Source organism: Python bivittatus, unplaced genomic scaffold, assembly GCF_059951505.1.
Source record: "Python bivittatus isolate LINGU-HERP-01145 unplaced genomic scaffold, Pbiv_v1 ctg000280_np1212, whole genome shotgun sequence".
NCBI classification, from domain to species: Eukaryota; Metazoa; Chordata; class Lepidosauria; order Squamata; family Pythonidae; genus Python; species Python bivittatus.
The window spans coordinates 2,145,570-2,162,906 of record NW_028277066.1 but is presented as its reverse complement, the minus strand read 5'-3'; the positions used below and the strand labels follow the sequence as shown (position 1 = coordinate 2,162,906).

Here is a 17,337-nt window from a genome sequence, read left to right as displayed (position 1 = left end):
GCCCAAGGCCACCCAGCTGGCTTCGCGTCCCAAGCAGGACTAGAAATCAGGTCTTCTCCTGCTCCTAGTTGAGCGCCTGAACAGCTGGACCAAGCCAGCTTTCTGGAACTCACTACAAAAAGGCAAAAGCAGGTATCTGAATAAGAACGTTGACATCCTCTTCCCGACTGAGTGGGGTGTTTCATGCAAGCAGACGTAATGTGGCATTTTCTTACTTTCTTTGGGCCAAATTTATTCCCTCCTGCCTCCGCGTGCTGATTCACCCCAGGCGGCTGTTTGCTCAAGGAGCATCTCTTCCCAGAGGCCCAAGCTGAACAAAGGAGTCAATTTGGTTGTTAAAATCTATTCTTTGTTCCTAGGCTTGCAACTCTACACTATTACAGCTGTTGTTCCTCTCTTGGCATCGGTGACAAAGTCATGTCTTTCACGACGCATTGTGTTTGCCTCCCTTATTTATCCCAGAGAGCTCCTGATGGCATTGAAGGACGAACAGAAAATAAAAACTAGGCCTTTGGACACACCGTTTAAAAACATAATGAAAGGGTTTGAAAATAGCATTCTCATGAACTAATCTTTCCTTTTCAGAGTTACGACTGCATTTTCCTTCCACGCTTAAGACTCCTTACCAGGTTGTGTCATCACACACACCATCCTGTGGAAGTTTTACTTTTCTGCAAACAACGGGCAACGTTTCCTTAAAAGTATTTTCCCTTTTAGGCATTCAATAAATGTTGGGATATAACCCGAATCTGTGCCTACCTACAGAGCAGTGAAAATGCCTTTTTTCCCCCCAAACCTAGAACAAAGTATAGCTGTTTCCCATTCATTTATCTTGGTGTTGGTTCTGAAAAGCCCTGTTCTGAATATTGTGATGAATATGGATGCCAAGGAGCAAGGGGTTTTTGACAAATCATGGATACTGACCGAGCCCTGAAAAACCATATAATGTTTAGCTTAGGATGATGGAAATTAAGCAGGGAGGAAGCACGAAGAAACATAAAATTCATGCACAGTGAGCAAAGGGTGGACAGAGAAAAATTTGCTTTAAAATCTGACACGATTTTAAAGTTTTTTAAAGGAACAATCAATATATCTTTCAACTTTGGATCAACCATCATTACTAATTGCAGAGAGATTCAGGAAGATTGCACTGTTGCAACCAAGGCGCAGAAACAATTCCAGCAAGTTAAACGAGACACACAAGCTGGCCCTCAAAAATGTATGCCAAGCTGGGCATTTAATAACCCATGAAAGCTTTCTTAGTAATCTCCACCTCTAATGAACTAACCCACATTGACAGCAAGTGTAATTCTTTCCCTTGGGTCAGTCTTTTTCAAACTTGGCAACTTTAAGATGAGTGGACTTCAACTCCCAGAATTCCCTGGCCAGCATGGGTACTGCTGAGAATTCTGGAACTGAAGTTCACCAGTGTAGAGGGCAATCGGGTAGGGAGAGCTGTTCCCATTATTCAGCCAAGATACGGTACAGGTAGTCCTCGACTTACGACCACAACTGGGACCGGAACTTCCATCACTAAACAATATGGTTGTTAAGTGAGTCATACCCGATTTTATGACCTTTTTTGCTGTGGTTGTTAAGCAAATCTGGCTTCCCCCATTGACTTTGCTTGTCGGAAGCCCTCTGGGAAGGTCACAAATGGCAATCATGTGACCCAGGACGCTGCAATCATTGTAAATACATGCCGGTTGCCAAGCACCTAAAATTTGATCACGTGACCACAAAGATGCTGCGATTATCATAAGCGCAAGGACCAGCAACCACTTTTTTCAGTGCTGTCGTAACTTTGAACAGTCTTTAAACAAATGGTCATAAGTCAAGGACTACTTGTAATGGATGGCCTAACGTCAGGGATTTTGAAGGACACACGAAGGACTGCTGTTACTCCTCCACAGAGGCATTAAAGGAGAAATGACCGTTCCCACTTCCCAGCACACCCACACTTCTTGTATTTACACGCATTCACAAAGACACAAACCCGTACATAGGCAGAAGATGCCATTTTTCAAGCGCACAGGAGTGAGGAATTGAAAACTGCAAGCCCAGAGACCCACTAGCGGCGCAGTGCTTTGGCACTGTCTCCAGAAAGGGCTTGGGAGTGGGTGGGACCTCTCTGGAGATGCCACCGTCTCAAGGGGTTGCAGGCAGGTGCCAAATTCACACCCCTGGCTCGGCCAACACAAGACACGGTGGTGGCCCTTTCCCTCGATGCTCCGAGAAGACCCTCCCCAAAGCAAGGCTGAAACCATGACCCCTGGCAAATAGCGTGCCCTGACCAGCTGCCTCGCAGGCAGATGGGGACTCCACCGCCCACGATCCCCAGCCAGCCCCGCTTCCGAGAACAGAAGCGCAACGCATTTGGAGGACGCCAGGCCCAGAGAGCCGCCGGTCGCCCGCGCGTTGCCGCCGCTGCTCCCGAGACCCCCGCTGGCGTTTCTGCGGAGCTGGAAAAGCCCCGTTGCGCGGGTGAGGGCGCGGGCACCCACTCGGAACGCACCCACGTGCCAGCTGAGCGCTCCCAGCACCCTTCTCCCAGGCTGGGCGGTGGAGTCCAGCCCCCCGCCGCCCCCGCCTTCCAAGCCCAGACCGCCTCTCCGCAGGCGAAGCGAGCTGGGATCCTGTCCCGGGCACGCGCGTTTGCCCCCGAGGACCCCCACCCCCTTTCCTGCCCCGAAGACCGCCGGAGCCCCCTCCCCGCACCGAAGACGCAACTGGCGCGGCGCTTGCCAGGCGCATCCCAGCCGGCCCGAGACGGGGGCGGGGGCGGGGGCGGGGGCGAGGAGGGGACAGCAAAGTTGGCTTACTTTCGTTGGGGCCCCCCTCCGGCTCGGCCCTCCGGCCCCGGGTCTCCTCTAGGGTCAAGATGAGGGGCACGTCGTCCTCTTCGAGGATCCCGGCCATGGGAGACCCCGGCGCCCTCCCCACCGCTGCTGCTGCTGCTGCTGCTGCTCGGGGCCCGGCGGGGATGCTGCGCGGCGGGGGAGGCGGGCAGGGCAGGGCGGGGGAGCGAGGCGGGCGCCGCCGCTGCCCCGCAAGCGGCTTGCTCAGAGCGGCAGCCCGTCCCGCGGGTCCGCCGGCGCCCCCATGCCCTCGCCCACGCGCGTCGCCAAAGTCCCGGGTCGCTTGCAAAAGGGAAAAGGGAAAGGCGAGCGAGAGAGCGCGCAAGGCGAGCGCCCCGGGCGCCCGGCGAGGATCCTCCGCCCGGCGCTCGCCTCCTCGGGCCTCCGCAGCCCTTCCGACGACTTCGGGAGGAGGAGGAGGAGGAGGAGGAGGAGGAAGCGGCCAAACGCGAGTCCGAAGGAGGCGGGGAGGGAGGCGAGCGGGGAGCGCGTGAACGCAGCGCGCGCCGCCGGGAGAGTCGCCTTCCTCCCCCTCCGCGGACTTCCCTCCTCAGCCCGGCCCTCTAACCGGGGTTTGCATCAGCGGGGTTTGCAGAGCGGCCCTCCCTGGCTGCGGAGGAGACGGCAAGACGGGGGGGAAACTTTTCTTTCTTTCTTTCTTTCTTTCTTTCTTTCTTTCTTTCTTTCTTTCTTTCTTTCTTTCTTTCTTTCTTTCTTTCTTTCTTTCTTTCTTTCTTTCTCTCTCTCTCCTTCCTTCCTTCCTTCCTTCCTTCCTTCCTTCCTTCCTTCCTTCCTTCCTTCCCGTGGTCCCGCTTTTTAGGATCCCCCCCCCGCTTTGCAAAGGGGTCGAAAAGTGGGCGAAGGGGCTGGGCGCGGGGCGTCGGGCTGGATCTCAGACGCCCCCGGGCTGGCCCGGCCGGCTTTTGCGGGAGGCGTCCAGCGGGGGATCCGCTTGCTCCGTTGGAGCCGCTGGCGCGAAGCCTGGTGGAGACCTTTGCGCGGCTCCGTTTGTTTGGGGTTGCTCGGGAGGAAGCGACGCCTGCTCGCACGTTTGCAATCCCATTTTTAATCCTTAATTTTTTTAAAACATGCCTTTGAAGCTTGCAATGCTAGCTGTGCCCGTTCCCCGGCCATAAAGCAAGTTAGGTTCTCAGCGATAGCATTGCACAGCCCTGCAGATGTGTTGGACGACAACTGCCATCATCCCCAGCCAGCATGACTGGGGGTGGAGGGAGGAGAGAAGGGTAGCCTATTTAATTAATGCTTCCACTCAGCACATCAGCAGCGTCCTGTTGGGATCCGGAAGTTGTGGTAGTAGTCCTGCTTACCGCTTGCCCTAGAGGCTCGAGGAGTGCGCGTGCGCTGTTCGCCTGTCCTTTTCCGGCGTCTCTAGGAGAGTGTAGAGATAGGGAAACATGGTTGCCTGTCAGTTCCGGTTCCCCATCCAGGTTCCGCCATTTGAGTGGCCAGCATTTAGTCCTATACATGAAGTATAAGCGCTCTTTCGCCTATCAGTGTCAGTAGCCTGTTCATAAGATGATAAAAAAAGCTTGAAGAAAATAATATGGCTAAATTAGGGCATTTGGACTAGTTCTCCGGCCCGCACCGTGTACAAAGAAGGGTGTTACGTTTCCATCCTAGAGGTTATTGAGATACAGTGACGCCATTCATCAGTCCCCCCTCCGCCCCCTGCCCGGGAGCACGAACTCACGACGACTTCCAGGCGATAAGCTCGCTCGCTTTCCGTTTTGTATTTCCCTTTGGCCTCCCGCTAGGGTCAACTGACAACCCGAAGTGTAAGCTAGCGTAAGTGTAAGTCTTGCTATCCTGACTCCCTTAAGCGGCACGTGGAAGGAGGGCGGGGCACGGCGCCGACGCTCTGACCGCTTCCGTCCCCTTATTGGACAAGCCTTGGCCGACGTAACGGCCGCGGTGGAAGCAACGAGGGCTTCGATTGGCTAGGTGAAGCTCCGCCCCTGATAAGGCCGGTTAGCGTCTCACGGCAGGCCAGGGTTGCCTGGCAACGGGAGGCCTCGGCCTTGACTTCGGAAAGGGAAGCCGTTGTCGTGGTGATCGAGGGGCCGTTCGCGGTTGCGGGTGAGCTTGAACGTTAAGACGACGCTTCACCCGCGCGGGTTGCTTTCCGGAGAAGGGGGAAAGGAATGGGAATATGCCATTAATTAATTTATTGAATTAAGTAGTCATCATTAATTATCATTTGATATTATATCACTTTACTATTTTATTATTGCATTATAGTATTACATAATAATACTATATATCATTATATTACATTGTTTTATATTACATTAATACACATTATTTTACGATTATATTTTATTACATTACTGTTTTTATTACAGCATTTCATTTTATTATTTTATTCTTATTTTATTATATCATAGATAATAATCTTATATAAGAATATAAGATTATATTGTATTATTATATTATGGTTGATTACGTGCCATCAAGTCATTGTCGACTCTTTGTAACCACGTAGACTTTCTCCATGAATTATATTATTAATAATTATCAATAATAATTAATATTATTATTGTTTGCCTGCAGCAGTTGCCAATTCAGACGTTTTAAAGTATTATAATATTCCTTCCTAAATTCTGTGCCAGTGTTCCCCACCCTGCTGCCCTCCAGATTCCTTGGACTACAACTTCCATCATCCCCAGCAAGCTTCCCCACACATACACCTGGGAAGGATGGGAGTTATAGTCTGACACATCCAGAGAACCCCTGGGAAGAGGTGTGGGGGGGGGGGTTGTCTGGAAAGCTGGTTTCACTCCCATCCCATGTTGAGCCAGTATCTCAGACTATGGATCCCATAATCCCCCCTCACTGCAGTCCAGAAATATGGAAGCTGTCGCTGAACACATCCACAGAGCACTGGGGCACAGAAAGCTGGGGATATGCCACCCATCCCCGCCCTGATGCCTTGGGCTCTAACTCCCATGATCCCCAACCACCCTGCTTAGGGCGAGAGACCTGCAGTCCCATATGTCCGAGCTCCTGGCTGCCTCCTCTGCAGAACTTTGGAGGTTCTGTTTGGTCTCCAATAAAGTATGGCTTTGTATAGTGTGTGTACCCTGCCAGTTCCTCCCAGTTGCCCTATTTAAATTGAAATAATGATAAATAAATACCTTGAGTAGCTTAAGGAGCAGAAACACTGGCCTGTCTCATGGCCATTCAAGCATCATCATCATCATCATTAAAATTTCAATGCCAACCAATTCCCAGCAACTTTGATTGGTTACTCCAGAGTCTCTTTTAAGCTACTGAACTACATTCTAGCTCTAATTCCATTTGATTAATTTCATTTCCTTTCACTGGCTGTCAGCCCTCCAAGGTAAACCAGACTTGGAAATCAAAGACCCACAAGCTAATACTGCTTTTATTATAAAGTTATAGTAGCAGAATCTTGCAAGTCTGAATGTGCTTCCCCTTTCTCCCTCCCGTTATCTTTGTGAGAACTAGGGAGGGTCATGTCTCAGATGCTTTCTCAAATTACATGTCTGCCCTGGACTCAAATTTCTTTTATCTGACCTCTTGGTTGTGACTCTTCCTCCTGTCCCTCAAGGTTATTCCTTCTTCCCATTACACTGCCCTACCCCTCAGAATCCAACTCATCAGAAGTGCTAAAGCATCTGAACCCACTGTCAGAAATATCAAAAACTGCCTCCCCATCTAAAGCTCTCCAGCAGAAAACATGACGACAGAGTTGCTCTTTTCATCCTATGAGCGAATCGATTCAAGCCGCTCCAAAAAGCAGACTCTCCGAGTGCCCTTAAGGATCTTGGATCCTGGTCGGACGAAACTGACCACTGTGGAGACAAAGAGGATCATATCTGTCTTGGATGAGACCATCTTTAAGGTGGAGCTGGTCAGCGTGTTCTCCCATGTCCTTGAGAACCTTGACGAGTTTAGCACCGTCTTAGGTCCTGACCTCACTGGAGCCTTCAGAGAACATCTGCGACTCTCAAACATGCTGGAAGCTACACTCTTTCGCCTGGAGGAAGAAGATATTTTGTATATAGGCAGCAGTAAAGAAACTTTCTTTGGCATCGCGGATCCTGATGGTCACCTTACTTTGCAGGCTCAAGGTCTCAAAAGTTCTGTCCGAAACATTGTACGCCTGCTTTATGCCAATACGGTCGCTTGTCAAGCCCTGAGAGACATTGCTCATACCAGAGACCCATCTGTCCAAAAATTCATTAAAAGTATTTCCAAGCTGAGGGAGTTCCTCTTTGAGCAACTCCTCACCACCCCGCTAGAAGAAAAAGAAAAAAAACGGTTTCTGCATGAAACCTCTCAGAGGGAGAAGAAAAATACAGAGACCTTGGCAGCTCTGGAAGATGAATTGACTGCAGCCATCCAGAACAGGGATGAGGAGGTACGGTGGTGGAGCTAAGGACGGAAGCTGACTTGGTACACTTGGCCAGTCAAAAATTAGACTTAATTGCTAGAATGGGCTGGGTTTTGTTCCCTTGGAAAGCAGGGTGGGAGGCAGGAAAAAGAATGAGCATAGATTTGACTATATTTGTTGATAGAAATGCTAAGGAGCTGCCTTTCCACAATTGCCAGGTTCAGGATAGATGCCTTTTCACACTGAACTGGTGTGAGATTATCCGCCTAACTCACAAGGAATGTTTTCTTCTACTCAGGTTTCTGTTGTCCTCATTCTGAGGTGATTTTGATGAGGGTGGGCAACCTTTAGGTCACAGGCTTAGGGGCACACTACCACTTTTGGGGAGACGTGGGTGGACTATAAGTGGGTGGGATCAGGCCTTCTTGGGGGGACTCCCTACCTTTGGGCGGGGGCAGTTCCCATCAGGGCCATCTGTGTAGACAGCATCGTGTCATGCTTGACTTTGAAAATGCCCCAAGCTTAGCTGGCAGGTAGCAAGCTGCTCCAATGAATTAGGGTTTAAATTCCATTAAATTTAAATTCCACTTTAAATTCCATTAAGTGGTTGTGATAGATGAGGGCTTAATCCCTAATTTGATGCCTGACACTACTCACAGCAGATGCTTTCTTTCACTTAATGGTAGGGCCAGCCCTGATGTTAAGCATATTTTAGAGTTTATGCTACAGTCTTGATGTGTTTTTCACCTTAAAACAGACATCCGGGCCCTAATAATGATTATGATTTTAGGAAGTGTAAGAGGACACTTCAGCAAACAAGTCTCATTCAGCTATGACTGCTGTGGCCAATGTCTACTCCACATATCCTCAACCGTGTTATTGTAAGGGTAGTTTGGATCCATGTGGTCTTTCCAAAAGATTCTGCACTTGGGAGTTTGATCACAAAGCCTCCAAACTGACCGAGCAACCTCCCCCCCCCACCTCCCCAGATTTCCAAGAAGAATGCCACCATCAAAGACCTGAAAACCCACCTGCATAATCTGGCCAAGTTCTCTGAAAGCCAAATCCAGCGCACCAGAACGGAGGCAGAGAAACAGCACAAGGCGGAGGTACGCAGTTCTCAGGCAAAATGTGCCAAGTTACAACAGGAACTGCATCAGCTACGAGGCCAATTCAACACCCTGGTTTCTGAGAATCGGGAGTTGGAACTAAACCTTCGGAAGGTAAATCATGGGTAGAGGCTGAGCAGAGAAATTCACGCAGCCTGCTGGGGAGTGCTCTACAAGGCACAATGAACAGGCAATACATAATACAACTTAATTCAGATTTATTTTCAAGAGCATCTGTCGTTCTCAAGCTCAGGGACTCAGCGTCTTCCTTGATTTTGCTCCTTGCCTAGAACCATAACTTCAGAGTGTATTGTTGACTATTTAGAGACCCAGGTAAGCAATAAGTTAATTTGGCATTAACAATTTAGGCCTGAGCTAAAGACACAGAATTTTTCCTGGGATACAGACAGAGAGTTTAGTTGTCTAAATCTTTAAGTTTCAGCTCATTTCAAACATATGGCCGAGTTCACACAACACATTTAAGATTAAAATATGGTTGGCTGGTTTATTTCTCAGTATGTTTTGGGAACCAAACTATTGTGGTTAGTTTGCAGTTCAGGGGCAGCATTTGCCTGACAATCCCCCTCAATCCAGTCAAAGCACGTCAACCAGGTCAGGGTGTTGTGTGTAATCAACTACCTGGATTCATTCAATAAACCATGGTTTAGCATGTTGTGTGAACACTGTCTGTATGTTATCTTCATACATAACATACATAACAGAGTCAGGGCATCTTAAAACAGGTTAGGATTGCCACTGGTTGGTTACCACACCCTGATAACCTCTGAGCCTAAGTTAAGATGACTGTGATGCTCTGGCAAATAATCATCATTTCTGCTGCCTGACACATTTTACTCTGAACTTATTTCCTTTAGAAGAAATACAAGGTGGAAATGGAGATAGAAAATTGGGTCCAAAAATACGATATAGAGATGATCGAAAAGCAGGTACTATAAGAGCTTCTTCTTTTCCTATTTCATTTTCCTCTTGAGAGACCATTTGCAACGATAATCAGCCAGGTTTTCCAGGTCTTAAATGCAGGATGATTCTCCATTACAGTTTTCCTACCACTGAGATTATGACATTAGTGAGATATCACCGCCCTCCCACATTCATTGGAAAGGCTCAGCTGGCTGGACAGGGCAGTACGATTTGGTTACCTGGACCTCATGAGGAAACTATGTCAGCCCCAATATTCTGCTAGAAGTGGTAGAGATGGAACACAATATGTTGGGCCAGCTTGACCTCCCAAATCACCTAGCTGAGCAGTCAGAATGTTACTACTGTATCAGATGCAAATATTTGGGAGCCAACCTATGGAGAATGACCTTCCTCAGCACAAAGGAAACTAGAGGGCAGTTCCCAGGACCACTATGAAATGGAACTGGGGATCTGGCCAGAGTTTTGCACAAGAAAATGTCTTTTTTCTTCCTCCCTCCAAGTTTTCTCCTCTTCTATCCTGTGTCGCGATGTAATAGAACTGGACGGATGCTCAGCATCCTTTGTTGGTGTGCAGTGGGAAAAAGAGCCACACCAATTTAGAAAACAAACTGAGGAATAGCCCCAGCAGGTCAAACTGGCAGTGACCAAACTGGGATGACTGGCATAAACCTACCCCCGGGAGGTAGGTTCGCAGAGTGTTAAAATAACATGGCTCATTTGGATTGGTTTATTGAATTGGGCCAATTCAATTCGGTATGGTTTTTAAACCATAGTTTATGGTGTAGCATTATGAGTCAGTCAAGCCCATTGTGGTCCATCAGTAACTCCATTTAAGCACCAAGATAACTGGGGGAAGGTGCAATAGCCATGTTCAGGTACACAGAGGAAAACTCCAGGGAGGATGAATTATTTCCCACGGCCACAGAAATTAGGACTAGGAATAATGAGAAGTTACAGTTACTCAGAATTGATTAACTCTAAGAAACATTTCCTTACGATAAGACCTGTACACCAGTGGGACAGTGGAGTCCTTGGGGTTCTCTGAGCTTGATTGTTTTCTTGCAAACGTTTCATTACCCGGCTAGATAACATCTTCAGTGCTAGAATGGGATGGGGTTTGCTCTCTGATTATGGTGGAACAGTCTACCTGCAGACAGTTCGTTCTTCATCTCTGGAGGTTTTAAGGAGAGGTTGGACAGCCACCTCTCAGGGATGGTTCTAGTGGCTTTCCTGCACCTTGCAGCGGGTTGGACTGGATGATCCTCGGGGTCCCTTCCAACGCTACAGTCTGATTCTCTCCCCAGGAAGAGATTGAGGAGATTGAGGAGGTCTACGTGGTGGAGAAGCAGCAGCTGGCAGAGCTGCGGGAGAAATTTGCCCGGCTGGATGAGGAATACGGCCAGATCTTGGAGGAGAGGAAGGTGAAGCAGGAGCAGAAGGAAAAAGATGAGAAGGAGCTCGCCATCCTGGCCCGAGCTGCTACTCTTATCCAAGCCGTGTGGAAGGGCTACCTGGTGAGGTCACTATTGCGGACCAAAAGGAAGAAGAAGGGGAAGGGGAGGAAGAGCGTCAGCAGGAAGTGAGCTTTGGTGGTGAGGCTGCCCTGGGCAGCTCTGAAGAGATGGAGCCCTCCTGAGGGTGGGATGTTCTTTAATAAAGCTGATCATTTAAAAAAGATGGAGATGTAGTAAAGCTGTATCATTTCTCCCAGCCTGAAATCGCTCTTGCCTTGAATAGAAAGGGGAGGAGCATCTCAGAGAGCTTCAGACTACAGATCTCTTTCTCGATCTCCATGCTTCTCTTTGATCCAGGACATTCAGCCTTGTATCCTCCAAATGTCATCCCCCGTATCCAAGAATACATACAAAGAAAAAGCAGATGGAACGTACTGGCCGAGAACCTCAGGAATAAACCGAGCACGCTTGTTTGGGTGATAAAAAGGGAGGGCAGAATTGGGGAGGGCTGACAAACCAACCAGCCCTTCAGCACCCTTTGATTTCTCATTGTTAGTTGCTGCCATTTCTTCCCACTTGGTTTTGATTTCAGAAGTACATTAGGCGACAAGGTGTCTTCAAACAGCACAGCGAAGGAGAGGCAGTTTGATTCCCTTGTTTTCAGTTACCCCATTTGCTAGCCAAACATGCCCAACTCTGGCATGGCACTTCTTTAAGCTGACCTCTTCCCAAATGTGGATTGCACTTTTGGGACCCAGGCCGAAGAGAGTTCCATAAGCTAAGGGCTGGGTTCTTGTTTGATCCTGCTCCCGTAGTGCTAACCCAGCCCAACTGGTGCAAAATAGAACAGAATCACCCACAAACCTCTTTTTCTCTCTCCTCGTCTAATCAGCACTCAACTCTCCCTGCTTTGCTAAGAGCCGCCTCTGTCGTTCCCGATTCCTTATTGGATTTGATTCCTACACACCGAACGAACCACCGGCATGTGATTTTGCACCCGCTGGGATAACTTCACCATTTTATTATCATTTCACACTGTCCCAGTGTCGGTTTGCTCTGCCTTTTTTCCCCTCCCTCATAAGGCAGGGGAAACGCCATATGCTGAAATGGAAGAGAAGAAAATCTCCCTCCGCTTAGAAAAAATTCTTTTCCCCTCCACTTTCCCAGAAATGCAGAAGGAAAAAAAAAAGGGGGGGGGGGTTAGTGTCTGGATTCACCCAGCACGGTAAGCAAAACAGCAACGGAAAAAGTGGTTTGTTTATAAGGTCGCGTGTTATGTCAACTTAGCCAACCGCTACTTATTCACTAATGGCAACGAAGCAAAGCACAGTGGTAGCCATAAACACCTCTCTTAGTGCTAGCCAGGCTATTTGCCCCACCTGACTTTGCTTTAAGCACTACTTTAATTTTTTTAAAAAGTATACAGGAAGCTAAGATACTGTAAAGCAAACCATGAGGCTGAAACGTCATCTATATTGACCGTAACGCTCTAAGTCTCATGCAGACATCATAAGCAACCTTAGAGAACAAACCCACTGGCTTGCTTTCCAATAACCTGGGTGTTTAGCAATTGCCGTGGGGGGCACGACCCGCCCTGTTGTATGAATATCCGTAATGCCAGAAAAATGGGGACCTCCTGGATTAATGGTGCAAAAACAGACCATCGGTTCTCATCACTTAATCAGCCTCACAATCAGATCTCTTTGCATCGTTCGTGCCCCACACATCTTGCCCACACAGAGAAAGGTTGTTGGTTAACTAGCTACCATCAAAGGGCCTCCAAAGAAACATGGATGAGAAGAAACCACCATCGATGCAATTATTCTGTATACGGTATACAGCATGGCTGGCTGGGGAATTCTGGGAAATGAAGCCCACCCATCTTCAAGGTGCCAAGCTGGAGAAACACTGATTTAGTGAGACTCCATTTACAGGATTCATCCGGCCGCTCTATTTCCAAGGGGGCTTTTCTTTACGTGAACTTTTTGGCCGGGCAGACAAAACGGGCAGCCCCTTTGAACGTGGAGTGGGAAGAGCGCTCAAAGAACCACTGAGTGTGCGTTGATCCTGCTGTTTAATTGACCTCGCTGGATGAAATCGATCCGAAGTATGACCCAGCCTCGTAAGGGACTGGGAACGTGGTCTTCCCATGCCGTGCGTGACGGTGTCTGAATAGTTCTCAGGCTGCTTCCCCAAAGAGGTTCCTACTCCGTGGTTTGCTTCCAATCTGTCCTTCCCCTGAGAGAAGGGGATCTCCTTCGGATGATGGAAAAGGGCTGGTGGGTCTCTTGGAGCCGAAGGCGGAGTCCAGAGCAAAGGGCGGAGCTTGGCCACATCTTCTCTCGCTGCCCACGATGCTGCCCATTCTTGTCCTCCTGACTTTGACCCAAACAGCGTCTCATCGCAATAGGACGGCGTGTGGCTTTTCAGCCTTGCGGAAGGAAAGAGACACAGACACGTTCAGACAACGAGCTTAACCCATCTTTAGAGGTGGCAGAATGCACTGACTCATCAACCCACCCAATTGGCTGAGTCGGTAAAACCACAGGAAAAAATGTTCGAAACTAAGAAAGCTTCATTTCTGAAAATACACTAGGTGTTCGTCCACACATCGCATGAATCTGTCATCTACTGCCAAGAGAACTAGGCATCCGTGCCTTGTGACAACAGAGCAATCATTTTAAATAATACAGTTAAAGTGAAAAATGTACAGTTAAAGTGAAAAAAGCAAATGATTCATTAATCTATTTGAATTTAGAACATGTTCCCATAATGATGATTTGGGGCAGTTTCTCCTTAAAAGACTCTAATATTCCTCCTCTTCTGTGTGAGATCCACTCTAAAGCCAAACTTGATCCAAAACTGTCTAAGAGACACTCAACTAATTTTAATATAGCCACCCTCCCCCTCCCCAAAATAAATGAAATTTAGGCAAAATCTTGCAGTCTCTAGATCATATTAGGGCTGTTTTTTCCAACTAGTTGCTGCTCTTCAGCGGGTTGGTACTACAATTCCCATCATCTGGTCTACTATGGCCAGTAGGAATGTCTACATGTAAAGACTGACTGAAGGCTAATCCATGTGATCATCCTGATTTTTATTCTCTCCGATAAGTTCTTCTGTCTCCATCTAAAGGTTATGATTATTCAACAACCCTTTTTTCCCATCTTCATGCAATCACTGTTTACATATGCCATATTTACAAATATACATATTTTTATTATACTTCTGGCTGCCAGAAGAATTCTAGAATGAGCCTAAATGGTGGAAATAACTATATGATTTTTTTTTTTGCTAGTATCTTGTTTATCATAAAAAATAATAAATAATAAAATCATCAGACCTGAGGGTCTTTTTTTTTAAAAAAAAAGGAAAGCAAACTTAGCTAAATATTATATTTTTTTCTAGAGAAAGAAAAGGACAGCAAGGACATTTTTTCTACTCAGAACTTAATCCCAGGCGGAGCAGAAACCATAGCCGGTACATAAATCCACAGCATTCAAACATTAGACTACTCAATATGCCTTGCTGGTGGCACGAACTCAACTCGTTGGGTTAGTAAACTTGTGTTTTGGTCAACAAACCATGGTTAAACCTTAGCAGCAGATGGGAACCCGGTCACACTTGCGCCTGAAAGAAAGCAATTTCTCGTGTTCCTAAACTGAAAAGCCAGACACGCTCTCCTGAAACAAGCGAATCGCCTAATCGTGAAGGGTTGTACGCTGCCCAGAGGCGCTTTGTGTGAGATGGGCGGCTATATAAACGTGATATATAAATAAATCAGTGAATTCCATAAGCCGTTCATGAGATGCTCCCTCTTTGGGGGACTGTGTCACCTCACCCTTATTGCAAAGAAAGGGCACCCCAAATGTCCCCTACCTGTATTTGTTTCTCTTCCGTGGGGTGCTAGCTGGCGGGGGGGAATTCAAGGGACTGGAATCCACCCGCGTGGTCTCCGGACTCCACAGCAGGGGTCTCTGCCCACGAGTCTTTCCATCCCTCCAGGGTGGCTCAAACTCCGGTCCGGCGGGCTGGCACTTTCTGTGGCTGCCGAAGAGGGATTCGTCCACGTAGGAAGCCGTGGCCTTGATCCTACAGGCTCTCCCTCTGCGTTGCAACGGAGCTCCCAACCCTGCTGAGGCCTTCATGGATGCAACCCCGGCAGGCAGAAGCTGTCATCCACACGTGCAAACAGCTGGAGTGCAAGAAAATTACCATTTTCTGAGAATTACGGAATGGAAATGGCATTGACTTCAGTTATACAAGTGAATACTGAATGATCCTGTTCGGGCACGGGCAGAACTGACGGGGCTCACCCAACCGGCTGAACCAGGGTCAACAAAACACAACCATTGTGTTTGCCCAACATGCTAACCGATAACCCATTCGGTAGCTGAGCATGATGGCCTGATCCATGCAAGAAAATGTTGGATTTCCCAAAACATGGAAGTAGAACAGACAGGCAGAAGACTGGCGGAGCGTATCCATGAACACCAGCTAGCAGTCAGAAGATGCAATGAAAACTCCTTAATCTCACAACAGATGGAGAGATTCAGCCAATTTCAACAGGGAAACTGCGAGCATCCGAGCCCAAGCTAAATCCAAAAGCACTAGGGAATTCCCAGAAGCATGGCACTCAGACAATTCAACCATCCTTAGACACATAGAGATAAACCACATTTACACACCATTCAAAACAGACAATAAAAAAGCTAAAAAGGATACCAAAAGACCAGAACACATCCTCTCCAGCAGCCAACGCCCAGATAAGCAGGGATTAACACCAGACAAACAATCAAGCAGAAAACAATACCCTAATCAAGGAACTGCCAAGGAGAAAAACACCCCCCCACACACACCAACACTGGCAGGGCAAGCTACTGTATATAAACAGGGAGCCAACCCCACACTCACCAGCACTGATGATGTTACCTAGTCGGGTAACGAAACGTCTGCAAACAAGCCACCAAGCTCAGAGACCACCAAGGACTCCACCGTTCAGCCCCGAGCTAAGATCTTCTCTTCTGTTGGAACATTAGAACTAAAACCCAACTCCATTCAGCCTAGATAAGCGTGTAGTAAACCCAGACTGGACTAACTGGCCAGCTTAATCATGGGTGTGTCTGGATACCCAGCCAGCAAGCGTGCTCCCCCCACCCATTAAACCACAAGCCCAGATTGATCAACCACTGTGCCCGAGTCATAGTCACGTTACCACGTCCGGGTTGCCAATCCCCCAGGGGCTGGAAGAAATTTGGAGAAATCTTCCGGGCTGTTTAGGGGCGGTCTATTTTTGCAGCCCAAGCACGGCCACCCCCCCCCCGGACCCCCCCCCCGCTACAACTAACCCACGACCCGACCCGGCTGCCCTGGGGGTCTCACTCCCTCCACGGCTGCTCTGTCTGGCAAGCTCGCTGGGAAGGGTGGTCCTTTTCATCCAGCGCGGCCACCTGGGCCGCCTGCCACCCGCGGGGCGCTGTTCTCGCACGGGGGCGAGGAGACCAGCGGGCTCCGGGGCGCTGGCGTGGCCCCGGGGAAGAGGCTGCCGGAGGGGCGGCGCGGGGCTCCTGCCGGGCAGCGGGCGGGTGGCTCGGTGGGTGCGTGCCAGGCTTACCCCTGAGCCAGGCTTGCCCCGCGGCCGCGCCCCGCCGCTTGCAAGCCCGGCGGGAAAGCAGCGGCGCCTCCGCGTTCCCCTTGGAGACGCCGCCGCGCAGCCCTCGCGGAGGGGGCTCCGCAGCCCGGCCCCGCGTCTCCGCCGCCGCTCCGCCACCCCCCGCCCCCGCCGAGCCCGGCTCGCCAGCCCGGTGGCCCCTCTCTGGCGGCGGGCAGGGCGCGCAAGCCGAGCGGAGAGCGCGGGCGGACGTACCTGCACACCCGCGCGCGTGTGTATGTGCACCAATAGAGACAAGGCAGGTAGGTACGCGCGGATTTGGTACACATATGCGCAAATACATGCACGCACACATATACATACATACACATATATATACACACGCACAAATATACGCACTTTATGCACACAGACGTGTGTGTGAATATATATATATATATATATATATATATATATATGTCTGTGTGCATAAAGTACGTATATTTGTGCGTGTGTATATATATATATATAATCCACAAATGTATTGCACAAATATATTTATATATATTTATATATACACACACACAAAATATGCCCCAATGTATGCATATACGTTGCACAAATTTATACACACACACACACACATATATATATATATATAAACACATGCTTCTCTCTCTCTCTCTCTCTCTCTCTCTCTCTCTCTCTATATATATATATATATATATATACACACACACACATACATATCTATATATATATCTATATCTATATAGATTCTGTATATACACATACATATGCCCAATATATAGCGCATACATTTATACCTATCGATCTTGGATATACGTGTGTGTGTGTGTGTGTGTGTGTGTGTGTGCCGCCCTTCGTAGGGCGGGTGGTCCCCCGAGCAGCCCACCCCAACCGAACATTGCGATTGGGGTGGGCTGGGCTGAGGAGGGTCTTTCCAGCGCGGGGCTCCGGAGCGGGACTGGAGCGCTTCTGAGCC

At 48.8% G+C, this 17,337-nt stretch overlaps 3 protein-coding genes across 12 annotated transcripts in view; 1 reads left to right on the top strand and 2 right to left on the bottom strand.

Annotated features, from left to right (window-relative positions):
* The window catches only part of TPCN1 (two pore segment channel 1), a 35,129-nt gene extending 31,841 nt beyond the window's left edge, over window positions 1-3,288 (bottom strand). Inside the window, exon 1 of one of the 2 annotated variants that reach the window (XM_088143234.1) lies at window positions 2,823-3,288. In XM_088143234.1, the coding sequence (XP_087999360.1) occupies window positions 2,823-2,919 (97 nt within the window). In that variant the 5' untranslated portion in view covers window positions 2,920-3,288. The remainder of the gene's footprint in view (window positions 1-2,822) is intronic. The other variant, XM_088143235.1, reaches the window with a different exon arrangement.
* Window positions 3,289-3,645: 357 nt separating this feature from the next.
* On the top strand, window positions 3,646-10,960 carry DRC10 (dynein regulatory complex subunit 10). Of its 3 annotated transcripts, none has more exons than XM_088143237.1 (5): window positions 3,646-4,955; window positions 6,451-7,263; window positions 8,226-8,345; window positions 9,221-9,292; window positions 10,592-10,960. In XM_088143237.1, the coding sequence occupies exons 2-5, from the start codon at window positions 6,580-6,582 to the stop codon at window positions 10,868-10,870; spliced, it is 1,155 nt and encodes a 384-aa protein (XP_087999363.1). In that variant the 5' UTR covers window positions 3,646-4,955; window positions 6,451-6,579; the 3' UTR covers window positions 10,871-10,960. The 3 variants fall into 3 exon arrangements, with proteins under 3 accessions (XP_087999363.1, XP_007442074.1, XP_087999362.1); XM_007442012.4 differs by having other exon boundaries at window positions 8,226-8,459; XM_088143236.1 differs by having other exon boundaries at window positions 4,945-5,055; window positions 8,226-8,459.
* RITA1 (RBPJ interacting and tubulin associated 1) lies at window positions 10,957-17,311 on the bottom strand. 7 transcript variants are annotated; one of them, XM_088143240.1, is made up of 4 exons: window positions 17,159-17,309; window positions 15,656-15,765; window positions 14,621-14,936; window positions 10,957-13,172 (listed from the first exon to the last, which is right to left on the bottom strand). In XM_088143240.1, the coding sequence occupies exons 3-4, from the start codon at window positions 14,887-14,889 to the stop codon at window positions 12,692-12,694; spliced, it is 750 nt and encodes a 249-aa protein (XP_087999366.1). In that variant the 5' UTR covers window positions 14,890-14,936; window positions 15,656-15,765; window positions 17,159-17,309; the 3' UTR covers window positions 10,957-12,691. The 7 variants fall into 7 exon arrangements, with proteins under 7 accessions (XP_087999366.1, XP_087999365.1, XP_087999364.1 ...); XM_088143239.1 differs by lacking the exon at window positions 17,159-17,309 and adding an exon at window positions 16,102-16,600; XM_088143238.1 differs by lacking the exon at window positions 17,159-17,309 and adding an exon at window positions 16,356-16,600.
* Between the last annotated feature and the right edge of the window lie 26 nt (window positions 17,312-17,337).

Coding starts and splice junctions, on each gene's coding strand:
- DRC10 (XM_007442012.4), top strand. CDS start 6,580: ATGACGACAGAGTTGCTCTTTTCATCCTATGAGCGAATCGATTCAAGC. Junction 8,460..9,220: donor TGGAACTAAACCTTCGGAAG/GTAAATCATGGG, acceptor TATTTCCTTTAG/AAGAAATACAAGGTGGAAAT. Junction 9,293..10,591: donor TAGAGATGATCGAAAAGCAG/GTACTATAAGAG, acceptor TTCTCTCCCCAG/GAAGAGATTGAGGAGATTGA.
- RITA1 (XM_088143242.1), bottom strand. CDS start 14,889: ATGAAGGCCTCAGCAGGGTTGGGAGCTCCGTTGCAACGCAGAGGGAGA. Junction 13,173..14,620: donor CGGAAGAGAAACAAATACAG/GTAGGGGACATT, acceptor TCCTTCCGCAAG/GCTGAAAAGCCACACGCCGT.